We start from the raw sequence: 16,428 nt of genomic DNA, 5'->3' as shown, positions 1-16,428 counted from the left end.
AGTGGTTGTAGGTGGATGTCTCATGGCTGGCTCATGCCTGCACCTCAACTTTTAAACTGCTTCAGTGCTTGAGCTCTCCCTTGACTCTGCACTTCATGTCCGCTGTGTGCCTGGGCGTACCACAAGCCATTTGGCGTGCAGATTAAATGCAACACCATGATGGTGTGCAAAATGTCCTGTTGTAAAGGGAAATCATCAAAGTAGGGAGAGGAAAGGAATTGCAGTGGTCTTTTTGGTGTTTTTCTTGAGTTATTCCTTCCTGCTCTTGTGCCCCCTGGTTTATTAAATCAATTTCTCACTATCAGTGAGCAATGCTGAGCTAAAACACAGCTGTGCACCTGACAGTTTGAAGGCTTCTGGCTGTTAATAACTGTCGCTTCTGATGCAATCGGATACATGTCTGGAGCACTACATTTGAATTTAATTTCACATATGCATTTTTTCTTTAAAAAAAGTAAAAAAAATCCTGCAAAACCAGAAGAATCTTTTCTGACATTAAGCTTAATTTCCTGGATTGGATTGCAAGGAGGGTCAGCTTTGAGTCAGCATAATTTAGCATCTCATGGTGAAGCAAACTGAGCCACTTTGAACTGAGAAAGGGGCCAACTTGGGAAACACACAGCACATCAGTGTAACTTTATCAGGAGGTTTGCTTTATTTTTTTCCCCAGATGTTAGCTGATTATCTTGCTGGATTCCTGTCCTTTGTTCTATTGGCACATGTGTGCTCCTCTTGAGTGCTTGCAGAACGACAGAATTGATATGAAAAACTCCAAGTCTTGAATGAGAGGGGGATTCAGAAAAAGTGATAAAGACTGTTACTCTAAGGAACTTTTGTCATTCTGGATAAAAAGCCCCCAATGCATGTCTTCTCTCTCTGATGCATAACCTCAGTTAACCAGCAGATGGGATCCAATAAATATATGAGTAGCCCACTGGACACAGAAACCTAGATAAATGCATTACAGAAGCTGCAAACATTTCTTCTTATTTTTATATTGTTGTGCAGTAAAAAAGACCTGGAGAGGTATCTTCAGTGTAATTATTTGGAGTGCTGAATTCCGTGCTTTGTGAAAAAGGGTGTCTTATTTGTATCCTCCTGTTCTGCACTGGCTAATCTGGCAGCACTGAAGTTTCCAGGACTATCACAGTGACAAGGAAAGGGAGAAACAATACTTGCTGCTGTACTGAGTGCTGTAACCTTTAGTAATTCAGGTTTTGGCATTTGTACAAATGTTTGGTTTACTTTAGGCAATCAAAGTTCAAGTAAGGAGATATCATAAAATAAAGAGTAGAATTAAATATTTGGGGGGTTTTGATTAAAAATCTAAGGCTGTATAGTTGGTGCAAATTTATTTTTTACTATAACATGATACAGCTTTGTAATACAGCTCAGAGTAATGTTTACAATCTGACTTTTTTTAATGATTCACTAAAATGCCTGATTTTTTTTTCTTCCTTTTCTCCCCAGTTTTAAAAGTTGCTTACTGGGGCTTCCTCTTTTTTTTTCTGTTTCTCTTTTTTCTGATGTTAAGCAACAGTTATAACTTTATCTGAACTTAGTTCCTGTCATTCTTCCTGATGCTGATCATAATATGCATAAATTCTTCATGCACATGTTCTCTGCCTGCTTTTTTCCTAACAGTATACATTAGAGACAGAGCATTAAATGTATTTTATATGCTGACCAAACTTCCATGTTTTCTATGCATTGTAACTACTGCGTTTCTACGGTGGAAGAATTGCGACAGCTATATTTGAAGTTATTCTTTGCTTCTGTTTATAAGACTTTTTTCAGTTGCTTATCATTGTGTTGGACTTGTGCTGTTTGGGCTGAAATTTGCATCCTCAGAAGAGGGCGGCCAAGTAAAGATTGGAGTATCTCAAATAATTCAGTAATTATTAATTATTTCCATGTTGTGTGAGCAGTATCTGTCAGTGTAAAAATTTTTGACATGGGTTAGGTCAGGGCTAGTCATGAGCTGCTGCCGTTCTTGTTTTGTTCCAGATTCCAATAGAAACTTTCTCTGCTGTTAGAGACTCGGTTCTCCCAAAAGTGATAGGTGGCTTTATACGGTCTCTGTAGATTCATCATCATTTTGCTCTCAGAATTGTATCATTTCCCTTTCCCTTTGTCACATAGTAGAGCATGTTGTAAATTTCTGCACTGAGCTTCCATTTTTAGCTTCTTCTGCCGCAGGTAAAAAAAAAAAGTTTCGAACAATTCACTTGGGAACAGTCACCTTAAAAACGTTGGCTTAGGTGCAGACCTCACTGTTATTACCTCCTGCTTTTACACATAGACTAAAGCCCAGCACGCACCACCTCCAGTTAAGGGCTGTTCTTCCACGGAGCTTCCTCTCTGGAATGCTGAACTGCAGCGTATTTCCATGCATTGTTACTTCAGACGGCACTGTGGGCACTCCTTTCCTCCTTTAAAATCTTAATAATTATCAGTTAAGGCAAGCCAAATCTTCTCAGATGTCTGTGCTTTTGAATCTGGTTCTTCAGGGCTTCTGCTAGCCTTGGTCAAAGAAGTTCCTTCAACACAGTCCTCAGCTTGACCCGGGGATGGGTTTCACCCCCATCTTCTGTTTCTTACCTCAACATAAACTTGTGTTGCCTGTGCAGCACCTCAATTTCTCTGGAAACTCTGTGGAACACAGTGATAGACACAAAATGATGGGAGTACTTCAGCAATGGAATGAGGGAGCAGATGAGATGACATGTTGGCACCTATTTCCCTCACCAGTCTTAATCATAACTTAAAATCAGCAAGGGGGATTCTTTCATCTACACTTAAGGTTTGGGGTTTTTAAAGAAGAATAGATTAAACCTATGATTACAACTGATTGGAAACTTCATATAGAAAGATGTGTTATTTTTTTACTAAGCAATTTTACAGTATTCTGCACTTTCATAACAATGTAGATGCACTTTCGTAACAGTGTAGATCTTCATGCCTTCTTTCTCAATTTTCAAATGACTTCTGCAATTAAAGCAATATCAGTATAAGTGGAAAAGAAAGTAACAAGTCGCTGCTGAAAAAAAAAAGAAAATTAGATAAATCAGTTCTTTTACGTATTTTTTAAAATCTTCTTTTATAGAAAAAGTACAGAAAAGGATCTGTGGATATTTCAAGGATTAAATGTGTAGAAGTTGTAAAAAGTGATGGTATTATTCCCTGTCAAAATAAGTATCCATTTCAGGTATGTTCCTTTTATATAAAATATATTAATTACAGTGCTCTCTTCAGTAGTGCCAAGCCATTTGAACATAACTTGTTGGAAATTACTGTCACTACTAAATATTGAGCCTGTTCTCTGATTTTCTGGATGTGTGGGATGTGGTGTGGGATGTTGTTCAGGATCACTGAATTAAACTCATCCCCAGAAAGCTCTTCTCCCCCTGCAGTCCCTTCCTTGGGAGCTGTGCCTCATGCACTTGTGCTTTTTTTAATTCCTCCCCACCTACACTGCTTGGGTTTTGGCTGGAAAATGCCTTTTTCTGGTCTTCCTCCAAAACTGGTTAGCTTGCAACCCATTTTCCATCTTCATTCTTTCACATTAAAAGTAATTACCATTAGATTATATGGGAATAAGAAGATCGAGATAAAACTTGTTGGTTTTTTTTTCCCCATTGTGAACTGAATGGAAATAATCACAGAAAACATAACGCTTATGGGGGGCAGGAGGGAAGACAAACAGAGGGAATGGTTGGAGTGAGGGTGAATTCTTCTGCCAAAGAGGGGACTCTAGCCCCTTTCTCCTAGGTAAATACTTGCTTTCTACCAACACAAGCAGTGAAGAAAAAGAAGGCAAGAATCACCCCAGAGCAGTACAGAATGACAAGGAGTTATGAAATGGCTGGGAACAAAGAATGCCTGATTATGAAATAGCTTTACCAATTAAATTGAACGGTTCTTGGAAGACACATGGTGAAAAATGAACAAAGCAAAGCATGAATCAAACATTTTAAGGAATGCTCTCAAGATAATATACCGTTACAAAACCTTCCTTATTCTACTGAAAGCATCAAATGTGAATAGTAAACTAATAATAATAATAATAAACCCTGTTCCCAGTTTCTGTGTTTTGTGCCCAAGTACACTTACTTTGCCAAATACAAGTAATTTTTCTTGTTCTATTTCCTGAGGAATGAATAAATAACTATTACTAGGTGAATGCATTTTGATTATTTCTTTTTGTCCCTCCAGGTTGTATACGATGCTAATACACTTTATATTTTTGCACCAAGTGCACATAGTCGAGATCAGTGGGTGAGAAATCTGAAAGAAGGTAATGGAAATTGCTTATCTGACATACATAGGTAGCTTTACTTGAGCTGTCTGGCTGGGTTGGAGTTAACTTGGTGCTGTGTTTTGTGGTTAACTCTGTGCTGTTTGTGACCAAAACAGTGTTGAAAACACACCAGTGTTTCAGTTGCTGCGGAACAGTGCTGGCACAGCATGGAGGCTTTGCCTTTTTTCCCTTCTGCCCCTGCAGTGAGTAGGCTGGGGTTGGGCAAGAGGCGACACAGCTGAGGCAGCAGACCTGGACTGGCCAAAGGGATCTTACAGGCCTTATAACGTTGCAATCATTAATAAAAAAAAAAAAATGAGGTAGAGAAAGATAGAGGTTGGGGTGGGGTTTTTTTGGCGTGCATATTGGTCATTGTTCAGAGACTGGCTGGATACTGGTCTGCGTGTGGAAGATGGTGAGTGACTGCCTTTGCATCACTTCTGGTGTGTTTTTCTTCATTTTTTTACCTTTCTTTTAGTTATTAAACTGTTTTATCTCAAGCCACAAGTTTTCTCCTCTTGGGTTTTTTTTTGTTTTTTTTTATTCTCTCCTCATCTCATTGGGTGGGGACATGGGCATGTGGGTGCTTAGCTGCTGACTGGTGTCAACACACAACAAGCTAGAAAAATGAAGTGATAGAGCTTCTGTTGCATGTATCCACTGATTTATTTTTTTTATTGGGCCAGCTCATCCTTTGCGTATACAGTGTGTGATAACAGGTACTGAGAGCATCAAACAGCCAGACTGATTTAATTTGATTTGCAAATCCAGCTCCAATCAGAATTTGACTCTTTACTTTTGCACAGTGGGTAAATCATCAGAAAGCTTATCCAAGATAGTTAATGGCATCACTCAAAAGACAGGAGGCACCTCCACTGAGATTGATCTTATTAATGCTGTCGTAGTGAGTAAAGACTTTTTTTTTGAGAGCCTCTTAATGCTTTCTACCACCATCAAATGCTCACATTAATTGCAGGTGCTCTGTAAAATAATAAGATATAATTTTGTAGGCTGAGGACCAAAGAACAAGACCTCTGAAACTCAGCAAGCCCTTAGGTTGGGGGTAAGGAGCCTTTCACGTAGGCATTGTGCCATGGAATAGCAATAAATGTCAGGTATCTTTCCCTCCAGAACACTATTTGTGGAGGAAATTCAGTCATTTGCAGCAGTAATAAAAAGAAGAGGGGCAGGTAGAGCCCCCAGTGCCTTCACAGCAGCCTGATTTTTGGGGTGCAGGTGACTGCCTGCGTCTCCTTTTGTGGATGCACCAAACCCCTGCTGGAGTGGCTGATTTAGGTAGGGAATGTAGCACTCTCTTATAGAATTGTAGAATATTTTGGGATGGAAGGGACCTTAAAGGCCACCTAGTCTAACATCCCTGCAATGAGGTCAAGTTGCCCAGAGCAGAGCAGCAGAATTGCATCTCTTGACGTGCTGGCCACACTTCTTTTGATGTAGTTTGTGTTGTGATTTGCTTTCTGGGTTGTGAGAGCACATTGCTGGTTTATATCCAGCTTTTCATCCACCAACACCCTCAAGTGCTCCTCCATAGGGCTACTCTCTGTAATAAATCATGTATTATCCTAAAAACATCCTTTACTATCATTACATTACCTCCATGTGAACTTGCAAGGTCCTTAAGAGAAGCAATACTAAAGTAAGGACAAGTGAAGATTATGCCTCTTGTAAAAGGTGCTGAAAATGGCGGTTTTGCCAAATTTTTTTTGTATCTTTTAATATATACTCTTTTTTTTTTTCTTGTAGAAATAAAGAACAACAGCAATATAATGATAAAATACCATCCTAAATTCTGGACAGAGGGAATTTATCAGTGCTGCAGACAGACAGAAAAATTAGCACCTGGCTGTGAAAAATATAATCTTTTTGAAAACAGTAAGTACCTATGTTTTCATATGACATTGTTTAGGAATTTTTTTGCTTTTTTATATGATCCTGTCATCACACATGAATGCCCTAAATATTGGGGAAATTTATAGAGCAGAATGAATCACTGACACTGTACCTAAGGTAAATCAAAATGTTTATTCATTTCCATTCATTTTGTAAAACATATAAAAGCTAGTATATTGTCCTCATGAAAAATGTTTAGAGGATGCTGAAAATTCAGTAGTAGGAAAAGAAATTGTGAGGTGTTGCTTACCTCCCAGTCAAATTGGCATGCTATGCTGTTCTCCTGTGTTGCTTATGGCAATAGCAGGGACTTGTGGATCTAGTTGCATTAAAAGACTTGAAGAATAAACAGTGGCTCGTGGCTGGCCTTGTTTAGCAAGATGTAAATCGTGACATATATCTCAACCTTTTACATGCATTAAAAAGTGGTGCAGGAGAAAAAAAAATTTTGGATCTGAGAGAAGTAATAAAACATACATGCAACTCTTACGCCTTTTTTAGCCGAGGAAGGGTCAGGGCGGGTATTATTTTTTTTAGAAGAGTAGGTGTTAAAAGAGGCAGACCTAATATCACGATGACAAGAATACTGCTTCTTTTTTATATATGATTTTTACATCCTTATCCCCTTTTCATTTCTCATATACTTCTGCATCTGAGGAACTAGATGATGTCTGTGTGGCATGCTCTGGTGTGGCACATGCTTGCCAAATCTGTGATGAGTGCAGGCTGCTGGCTGATTTGGGATGTTTCCACAAGAATATTTAATCAGTGTTTTCCTAATGCTTGTTTGGAGATGTCTCTGCTTACTAATCTATCTTGAAGGGCAATTAAGAGATTAAAACCTTATCTGAAATTTGAACCTTTTCTTTAGATTTTAAACTTATAGCTAAATGGATGGACACAAATCCTTTCTTATGCTTTGTTTCTAGATGTATTGAGGTTGCCTTCTCCAATGCCAGAAAAAAGCGCGGTAGGTAGAATCTTTAGTATATTGAATAGATAATTGCTGCTTTTTGAGATAGCGTTTAAATTTCCGGAGATTCTTTCCTCATCGCGGAGCAGAGATCGATTTCTGTACGCATCAGTGAGCATCACTCTGCCTCAGGATGGGAAAAATGTCCCGCTGAAGTTTAACTGCATCTATTAGCTATATCTGTACTGCTGGTGGGAAGAGAGGTGGTGAAAAAGCAAAGGCCCTTTGCTGGTAGCTGTGGGGCTGCAGCGTGGGCCAGCCCCATGGATAGCACCTGGGTGATCAATCGTCTGCCACGCACCACAGCTCACTCCTGGGTCAACCCAGAACTAGCCTAGTTTTTGCCTCTGGGGTACTTGGCTGGTTTGTGCTGGTGCGATGGTACGAGTGAGTGGGGTGGGACACATGGAGCAGGGTGGGATGATGATAATGTCGGCTTGTTTTCAGCGAAGGCCGCCGCCACCTGTTCCTCCAGTTGAAGAAAATGGCAATGAAGAGGAGGAGATAGTGGTAGCAATGTATGACTTTGAACCTACAGAACATCATGACTTAAGATTAGAGAAAGGTGAAGAATATACAGTGATTGAGAAGAACGACATTCACTGGTGGAAGGCGAGAGACAAATATGGGTAATCACAAGTTCCTTATTTTTTCCTTATAACTTTTATAGGGCTATTTCCATATTATAGTAGTTCATATTGACTATGTGTCAACAAATAACTGTATTATACCCTACTTTGGATGCCAGCCCTGGAACCTCACCTGTATCTCTATTCCCACATAGAAACCCATTTTAAAAAGGGTGGTTCTTGACAGATTGTGGGGTCTGAGTGCGAAAGTGGTTGTAGAACTGGAAGCTTTTTCCAGTTATATTTTCTGTTAGGCTTTATAGTTTCCCAATCAAAGGATCAGCCAGCCTGTAAAACCTTGCTAGAATGGTACAGTAGTCCCACTTCCCTAGGGAATGGCTCATTAGGGAGCAATATGGTTAACACTCAGCTCAGCAGACTCTGACTTACAGACCTGAATAATCATCTTTATTTAATAGCTGCATCATTAGAGGAAATCTTTGAATGAGATGAGAGAGTTGCAGTGCGATGCCTTAATGACTACAGCTTTACATTCCCTAGTTTAAAAAATTTCCCCATGGTTTTAAGAGTGAAAGTTTCCATATTTCAATATTTATCAGGTCCTTGTTGCAGTATGTTAGGGGTAATTGCAAGTTATAACGTTGTGGCAGGCTCCAAACATATTTCTAGTGACTGACTGGGACCTCCAAGCAGAGAAGTTACAGCAGAGGATTACGCTTCACCCCTTCTGCTGGTTTTCTTGGACCCCTTTGCTGCCTGTGTCACTTCTTTATGTGCACTGAAAGTTAATGTGGAAATATTGACATTGAAAATTAGTTTCTGTAAAATCAGCAGCAGTATGGATGGGTCAGTAATAAATGACAGCGAGGGACCTCTGGTAATTAGCAAAATGAAACACTGTCTTCTAGGCATGCAATTTTTCATGTTTTCACTTGGATTATATGTTATATGTAATTTTTTATTTTAGAAAACAAGGATATATTCCAAGCAACTATGTAACAGGAAAGAAGTCCAACAACCTTGATCAATATGAGTAAGTGAATACTTAATTTAAATCTGGAAGATAATAAAATAAAACTCGGCCTTTAAGAAAGAGAATGCATTTTTAAAGCTTTGAAAGCAACTATTTACATACAATAACACTGATATCAGAAATGAAACTTAAATATTACCGATAGGTATATATTTATTCTGATTCTTCTCATTGATCTTTGGCGTGATTTATAACATAGAGTCAAGTCAGTGAGATGGCCATCAAGCAGGTAAGTTTTAGGCTATTGCTATTAAAGAAAAAAACCAATTCCCTGATAGACAAAGGGAAACTTTAAAGGAAATTCTACCCATTACAAGTGTGCTAAATGTTTTCTTTAACATTAAAGTGACACATCTATCCAAAGTGTGTGGCAGTAAGATAGAGCAGAAAATAGTGGAAATCATTCAAAGTAAACAACAGATCAGAGATTTTGAAAGACAGCTCTAGTTTTCAAGAAAATACCTCACTCAGTGCACTTTAAGTCCCAGTGTATGCATGTAACTTATCAGCTGTAAAAGGTTTTTCCAGCTGATGTTTAATTATGAAGTACTTAGTTAAGAACATCAGGATAAAATTTAATACTGCAGTCTCCAAGCCTGTTGTTCTTGATGTGCAAATTTCAGTCCAGCATAAACTGTTTTGCCTGAGAACTTCAGACATACTTCATGACTTTTATATAAAACAGAGCTGTAAGGAAATAACAATTAAAACCAGTTTACAAAAATACATTAGTAGCTCCAAAACTCCTCTCTCAGACATGAATGGCTTCTGTTGCTGTGTTTTGACAGAAGGCAAAACTTCTTCTGGGATTTTGCCTTCAGCTTGGCTTGAGGGAATTACTTGTTCTTTTTTACGTTCTCATCTCTGAGGCTCTAGCTAAGTGCTCTGGGCTGTGCTGTGGGGCTGGCAGAAAAGGAAGGAAGGAACTGGGCTGCCTTATCTGGCTCAGCCACTTTGTGCCTTGCCCACCTTTGGCTGTAATTCTGAGTCATCCTGTGGTCCACGGAGTAGTACTCAGGGTCACCCACCAACTGCAAGAAACCACTATCTCTGGAGCAGCGGAACTTGGTGAGAGGCTGCTGTGTCACTTCCCTGCTCAGTTACTGCTGTGATAGCATAGCTCAAAATGATTGCACTGTGCCATTTGTGAGCTGTCTTGTTTTTAAATGTTTTTCTCTGCAGCTGGCGGAGATGTCAGTGCTTCTGTGGCTGCTTTAACCTGCCCGTGCAGCACAGAGCTTGGGGATGTGCAACCGTGACATTTAATTCAACCTCCTCTTTAGTCGGTGGGTCATCTCTGGATAATCTGAACTGTGAAGTTATTGAATGAAATAGCAGCTCCATAGCTGGCTTGACTCATATGCAGCCAGCTGCTTCCCCAGGGCTGCCAGCCTGCCCTCGGGCTGCTGTTCAGAGCAACTGCTGTCATCAGCCTTGCACACCTTTGGAGAAGTATTTTTTTTTGCCAGAAAATTAGTTCAATTACCTGAACCTTACTGGCTTCTGTAGGGTCTCACAGGATTTGCTTCAGGGTTTTTTTATGGGATAAATGCACAATGTAATAGAGACTGATTTTGGTACATCAGCAAACATTTGGTTCTTGACCTTCGCTTCCCGTAAAATTATTGAATCTCTAGCTTTGTAATACTTTCTTTTAAGCATTTTATGTAAATTGTGCACCTTGGAGAAGCTTGGTTACTGATGTTGTGTTGCAGGTGGTACAGCAGAAACCTGAACAGAAGCAAGGCAGAGCAGCTCCTCAGAAACGAGGTAAGCATAGCAGCCTTGCATGAAATTCTCAAGAAGTAGCTTCTTTTAATAAAACAAATGCTTATTTTGGCACGGGCAAATCGCAGAACAAGTAGAAGAGACACACAGCTTAAAACTGCTTATACAAAACTGTCAATGTGCTTGTGTTTTAGGATAAAGAAGGTGGTTTTGTGGTGAGAGACTCAAGTCAGCCTGGCCTGTATACAGTTTCCCTTTATACAAAGTTTGGAGGGTGAGTTTCTGTGGCTGCTGCACACCTCATCTCGTCTGAATCCATTTGCATCTGTACCCAAATCCATGGGCTGGAGGAAAGCCCAGGAGAGAGCTAAATAAAGAAATGAGGGCTGTTGTGATAGAAAAGACAGGTGACTAAAGTGAGCTTCTCAACTCCATGGTTAGGTCACATTTGGTTTAATCCAGTGTAGACCTGAACCTCCACCCAAGGAAGGAGGTCTTGCTCTCCCACCTAGCTTAGTCTCTTCCCTCCTGCTAGCTCAAGTGTTTGTGTCCTTGTGTGGTGAGCTGGATCAGCGAGCTCAGCAGGCTGAAAATTAACCTTTTATAGGTTAATCTTCAACTTGATCTGAAGACTGAGATGAAATCGAGTCATCAGCACTCGGGGGCTTTGATATTCAAGTTGTTCCTGAAGTGTGTGACAAAGGGCACTCACACTGGCCCTATCAGTTTTCTTTTCCCAGTCAGTGTGCTCACCTTAAAAAAATTCACAACAAAATTAATTGTATTAGTACTAATCGTTATTATTGTTGTTATTTTTCCAGGGAAGGTTCATCAGGAATAAGACACTACCATATAAAAGAAACAGTGACATCACCAAAGCAGTACTACCTCGCAGAAAAACATCTCTTTAACTCCATTCCAGAAATAATTGAGTATCACAAACATAATGCAGCAGGTAGATGAATTGGATTTTTCCTGTCAGAGTTGATTTGAAGAGGATTGTGAGGTGGTTTTAGTTTTTCTTTATGAAGGTTTTTAGTTTTGTGGGTGTTTCGTGATGGGGTTTTTTTGTAGTTTTTTTCTCTCTTAGGGAAGTCATGAGATACTGTATTTTGCATTTTTTTCAATATAGGCAATAATTTGAAAAGTTAATGTAAAAAATAAAATTTTAAAATAATAAAAAATATGTTGCTGTCCCTAGAGTAACAGAAGAACAGCTGTATCAAGTTAGGAAAAATCATTCCTTCAGTTCCACATAGTGTCTTCCAACAGCTGCCTGTAACCTACAGCAGATGGGCAGGGATGGTATTTCCCCAGAGCATCCTCCACGCACTGGCTTATTTTACCGGCAGGTTACCACCACTTAAAATGAACTTACCTTTCCACATAGCAAATGGATGAGGAGAATAGTAATGTGTTTTTCAGGAAATCCCTAAAGACTAGTCTTTGTGAAGGTTAGACACTTCTTCAGCTCTGTAGCTTATGGCTGGGGCTGTTGTCCTCCCTGTGTATGATAGGATGGAGAGAATTTACGAATGAGGTTCTAGGCACAGATACTAATATAGTATATTTTTTTCAAGTCCAGTCTGTGCATTAATTTTCGTTATGAGGTATATTTTCCAGATATTTGAATCAAACTCGGATGATCCACCATTTCCTGATGCTATTCTGGAAAATGCCTTTCTAGAAAATATGCTCCAAAACCATAACCCCGTTTTTCACATATTTTAACTGATTTTAGTACTCTACTTTTAATTACTACATTGCTTTTATCACATCAAGTTCTGACAAGATTTTAGAAGAATATTCAGATAGCATGTAGCATTTATCTTGTGTATATATAAAGTGCCTGTGTGAAACTGGCGGGTTTTATGTGTGAAGCAGAAATGACCAAAAGTAACATTTAGTTGTAGAAAACCTTTCTGATCCAATTTATTAAAGGGGTATTAAGCTTCTATAACTGTGCCAGCATAACTGTAAAGCCCAAATATGTATGCATATATCTATATTCATCTCTCAGCAGTAAAGAGGATGCGATAAGTTAGATGCAGGGAGTGCTCCTGTGTACCTCTTGACTTTGAATAGTCAACACAACGCAATAGCACAAAATATGGTCAAAGCTGTATATAACAATAAGCTTATTGTTAATCAGTGTTGAAGTTTGCAGTGAACAAGTGACTGATTTGCTGCCTGGCACTATTTCAGAAGTCAACTGTGTCTCTTGAATTGTTGTTGAACCTCAGGTCTTGTTACCAGGCTGCGTTACCCAGTGACCCCAAAGAAGACAAGAGCACCAACAACGGCAGGATTCAGCTATGGTAATTGTGTGTTATAGTCATCTTTTGTAATGATTTTATGTATGTTAAGATGCTACAATAAAAGACCTAATTTTGCACTGTAAACTGCTTGTTCTAAATTACATTTCTCCAAGTTGTGCCTTGGAGACCCTTGCTCAAGGGATTGGTGTACAAAGGCATCATGGCTTGTGGTAGGTGTGTGGTGCCAGGGTGAGGAGGGGCAGCATGTGTCACTGGTGCTCCAGGGAAGTTCAGCGTCTTCCTCCACACTTTTGTGGACACCTTGAGCTCTGCTCTATTAAAGAGCTGTGCTTTTGGCCTCCAGACTTCTGACTCAACCTTGGCCCTTTGATCTTTGTGGAGGGCCTGCTTTTTTATATATAAAAATTTGGAATAATCTGTTTTAAGCATGGCACATCAGGTGATGTGAGCAGCTGCTACATATTGGCACAAATTTCTATGATATCAGCTTGTTGAAATCAAGTCTGATAATGTCAGTATGTAATTACTGACCTCAGTAAAGTTTGAGTTTTGCATTCTGTGTTGGTCAGGAGCTGCTTAAAGGTCATGTCTACCTAAAAGTTTGTTTCTTTTGTGAGGTATAGAAGTGTTTAGTTTTCAACTTAATTCTAGATGTTTTCTCCCTAAAATTCCCTAATTTGCTAGTAATCCAGTTACCCTTCCCCTTCCTTATCACCTACCACCAGTTCAGTGGGTTCCTTAATACAGGAGTCATGGGCTCTGGTTTGTTTTGTTTTATAGAGAAATGGGAAATTAATCCCTCAGAACTGACATTCATGAGAGAACTGGGGAGTGGCCTGTTTGGCGTAGTGCGCCTTGGGAAATGGAGGGCGCAGTATAAAGTGGCCATCAAGGCAATTCGGGAAGGTGCGATGTATGAAGAAGACTTCATTGAAGAAGCTAAAGTAATGATGTGAGTTGTGTGTGACTGGCACTTTCATTGCCAGTTCTAGGCCTCTGATGCCATATATGGGTTATAAATAAAACGCTTGGGGCAGGTGGTACTTTTGCAGTTGTGTGGGCTGGAGAGCTAGCGCTGGGTGGAGGAAGTAATAACAACACGATCTCAATCTTTTCAGGAAGCTAACGCATCCTAAATTAGTTCAGCTGTACGGTGTGTGCACACAACAGAGGCCTATTTACATCGTGACAGAGTTCATGGAGCATGGCTGCCTTCTCAATTACCTGAGGCAAAAACGGGGAGTTCTGAGTAAAGACATCCTGCTCACTATGTGCCAAGATGTATGTGAGGGAATGGAGTACCTGGAGAGAAACAGCTTTATCCACAGAGACCTGGTAACATACTGTTAGGCAATTCACTCTATAAAAAAAATATAAAATTGTATTTGAACTTGCCTATTCCTTTTTCAACCAAACTGTTTTTAAATGACTGCTTTTATTCTTGCAGTGAATTATAAGTAGTTTCAGTTGGATGATTAGGTTCTAAGCAAGTCTTTAAAGCTGCCCCATACAGAAAAACAAGCTATTTCTCTCCCCTTAGAAAATGCAATAAAATCTCTGAAGTTTTTGTAAGGAGTTGATAGCTATTTGAACTGAAGTAATAGCATATCTCTGTTCTGTACTGGTGCCATTTTCACCACTCGTGAATTCCTCTAGGTGATTTTTTTTTTCAAAATAGTCCATTTGTCGAAACAGTACTACCAAGAGCAAAAGCACATGTATTCTCATGCTCTGGAATGAAAGATACACCACTGAACTTGGTAAATTGGTGAACATGCTAAGCAACGTGGACAAAGTCCTCATTAGACTGTTGTAATTTGTCTGCAAGAGACTGCAAGTTTTTCATCCAACCATTCACTTTGCAGGCTGCCAGGAACTGTTTGGTGAGCGACTCAGGAGTGGTCAAAGTATCAGATTTTGGAATGACAAGGTATGGCTGAGTGTGCAAACACATGTCCAGCAAAATTATAGGCAAAAAAGATCTTTTTTGATCTCTCTAGGGAACGTATTTTGGTTAATTTTTTTCCAGTGCCTTTAAAGCTTGTTTATGCTGTGGTCATGTGTTGATTTCCTTACTCATTTTGATTCTGCAAAATCAAAATTAAGACAGTTTATTATCTAGAGAAATAGGTGTGTCTAGTGCTTACTGTGTGATGCTTAGCTTTGAATTGACTCTGTACTATGATTGGTTTTCTCTTAGTCACTTTCTGTAGCATCTGTGAAAACCTTACAAATTTTAATCTTGTAGTGATGTGGGAGGTGTATTAGAGCTTATATCTTGGACAGTAGAGCTCATGCTGCAGAGATATAATAGTTGTTAATCTGTATTTTGGGAAATAAATGTTAGAAAGAGGCTGTTCAGTGAGTCTGGCATCCCCTTGGGGTAGATAGTTCATAGTTGCATCTCGTTAGCTGAAGTGCCAGAAGGTGCTGAGACCTGGAGAGGGGTTAATTTCCTGCCCTTGTTCACACCCACGGGTGCTACATCAGGTGTGTGATGTGGGGGTGAGACGAGATGAGGAGCAGCCTTTACAGGGAAGGTGTTAAAGCACCACGGTTTGACAATGCTTTTCTTGGCTTTTACCACTTTTTGGTGGTACTGACCTTGCACGTCCCCTAACATCTGAATTCAGACTGGCTGGTGAGAAACAGAGCAAGAAGTTTATGGTTTTGCATCGTTTCCTCTCTTAATACAGACCTTTAACTTGCTGGTGGCCTAGACCTGTGTTGTGTAGCTAATAGTCGTAAGAGAAGACTCTGAGGTCATAAGAAAAATGAACTGGGTCTTGACTAAAACCTTAGTACTACCCCAGAGAAGCTACTTTTATTGTGTGGTGCTACGTCATGGCCATTAGGTGGCAATATGAGCTTCTAATATTCAAATCTAAATTGTAATTTCCAGGTTTGGAGGCTGACTGAGGGATATATATATATTTTTTAATATTTATTTTTTTAGGTATGTCCTTGATGATCAATATACAAGTTCCTCAGGGGCTAAATTTCCTGTGAAATGGTGCCCGCCAGAAGTTTTTAATTACAGCCGATTCAGCAGCAAGTCAGATGTCTGGTCGTTTGGTAAGACGTTCATCATTGAAAGAAAGCACAGTTTTCACATTTTATCAATAGCAGTTAAGCTCCAGTTATTGGGAAGGATTCAGACATCTGAGAATAAGCTTAGAGAAACCATCTGCCACAGTTTTATGCTTGCATAAAGTTCCACAGAAACCTTTAAAACTGTTTTTTATTAAACCCCAGACTACTAGAGTAAGATGTTTTCAGCGATGACACATGTGAACACTTCCTAGAACATGGATCTCCAACTATTTATCTATCAGAAATCCTCAGCCTAGGGCTCAAATAAACATATATTTTTAAGAAATTATTTTACTTGTTTTCTTAATGCTTTTCTTTTTTTCTTTTTTCTTTTCTTTTTTTTATCCCAGGTGTGTTAATGTGGGAAGTATTTACAGAAGGAAAAATGCCCTTTGAAAAAAGCTCTAACTATGAAGTGGTAACGATGGTTAGCCAAGGGCATCGTTTATTTCGGCCCAAACTAGCCTGTAAGCAGGTGTATGAAATGATGATGAAGTGCTGGCAGGAGGTATATACTTATT

The 16,428-nt window shown here is 39.5% G+C and overlaps 1 protein-coding gene across 1 annotated transcript in view; it reads left to right on the top strand.

Annotated features, from left to right (window-relative positions):
• Nucleotides 1–16,428, top strand: part of TEC (tec protein tyrosine kinase) — a 31,308-nt gene that overhangs the window by 12,732 nt on the left and 2,148 nt on the right. Inside the window, exons 2-16 of the mRNA XM_009879277.1 lie at nt 3,107–3,208; nt 4,216–4,297; nt 6,065–6,193; nt 7,141–7,181; nt 7,632–7,813; nt 8,742–8,807; nt 10,523–10,577; nt 10,730–10,809; nt 11,357–11,490; nt 12,779–12,853; nt 13,595–13,766; nt 13,933–14,149; nt 14,680–14,744; nt 15,771–15,889; nt 16,258–16,415. Coding sequence (XP_009877579.1) covers nt 3,107–3,208; nt 4,216–4,297; nt 6,065–6,193; nt 7,141–7,181; nt 7,632–7,813; nt 8,742–8,807; nt 10,523–10,577; nt 10,730–10,809; nt 11,357–11,490; nt 12,779–12,853; nt 13,595–13,766; nt 13,933–14,149; nt 14,680–14,744; nt 15,771–15,889; nt 16,258–16,415 — 1,677 coding nt within the window. The remainder of the gene's footprint in view (nt 1–3,106; nt 3,209–4,215; nt 4,298–6,064; nt 6,194–7,140; nt 7,182–7,631; nt 7,814–8,741; nt 8,808–10,522; nt 10,578–10,729; nt 10,810–11,356; nt 11,491–12,778; nt 12,854–13,594; nt 13,767–13,932; nt 14,150–14,679; nt 14,745–15,770; nt 15,890–16,257; nt 16,416–16,428) is intronic.

The sequence above is a fragment of the Apaloderma vittatum genome, unplaced genomic scaffold (assembly GCF_000703405.1).
Source record: "Apaloderma vittatum isolate BGI_N311 unplaced genomic scaffold, ASM70340v1 scaffold6422, whole genome shotgun sequence".
NCBI lineage: Eukaryota > Metazoa > Chordata > Aves > Trogoniformes > Trogonidae > Apaloderma > Apaloderma vittatum.
This window is presented reverse-complemented; position numbering and strand designations above follow the sequence as displayed.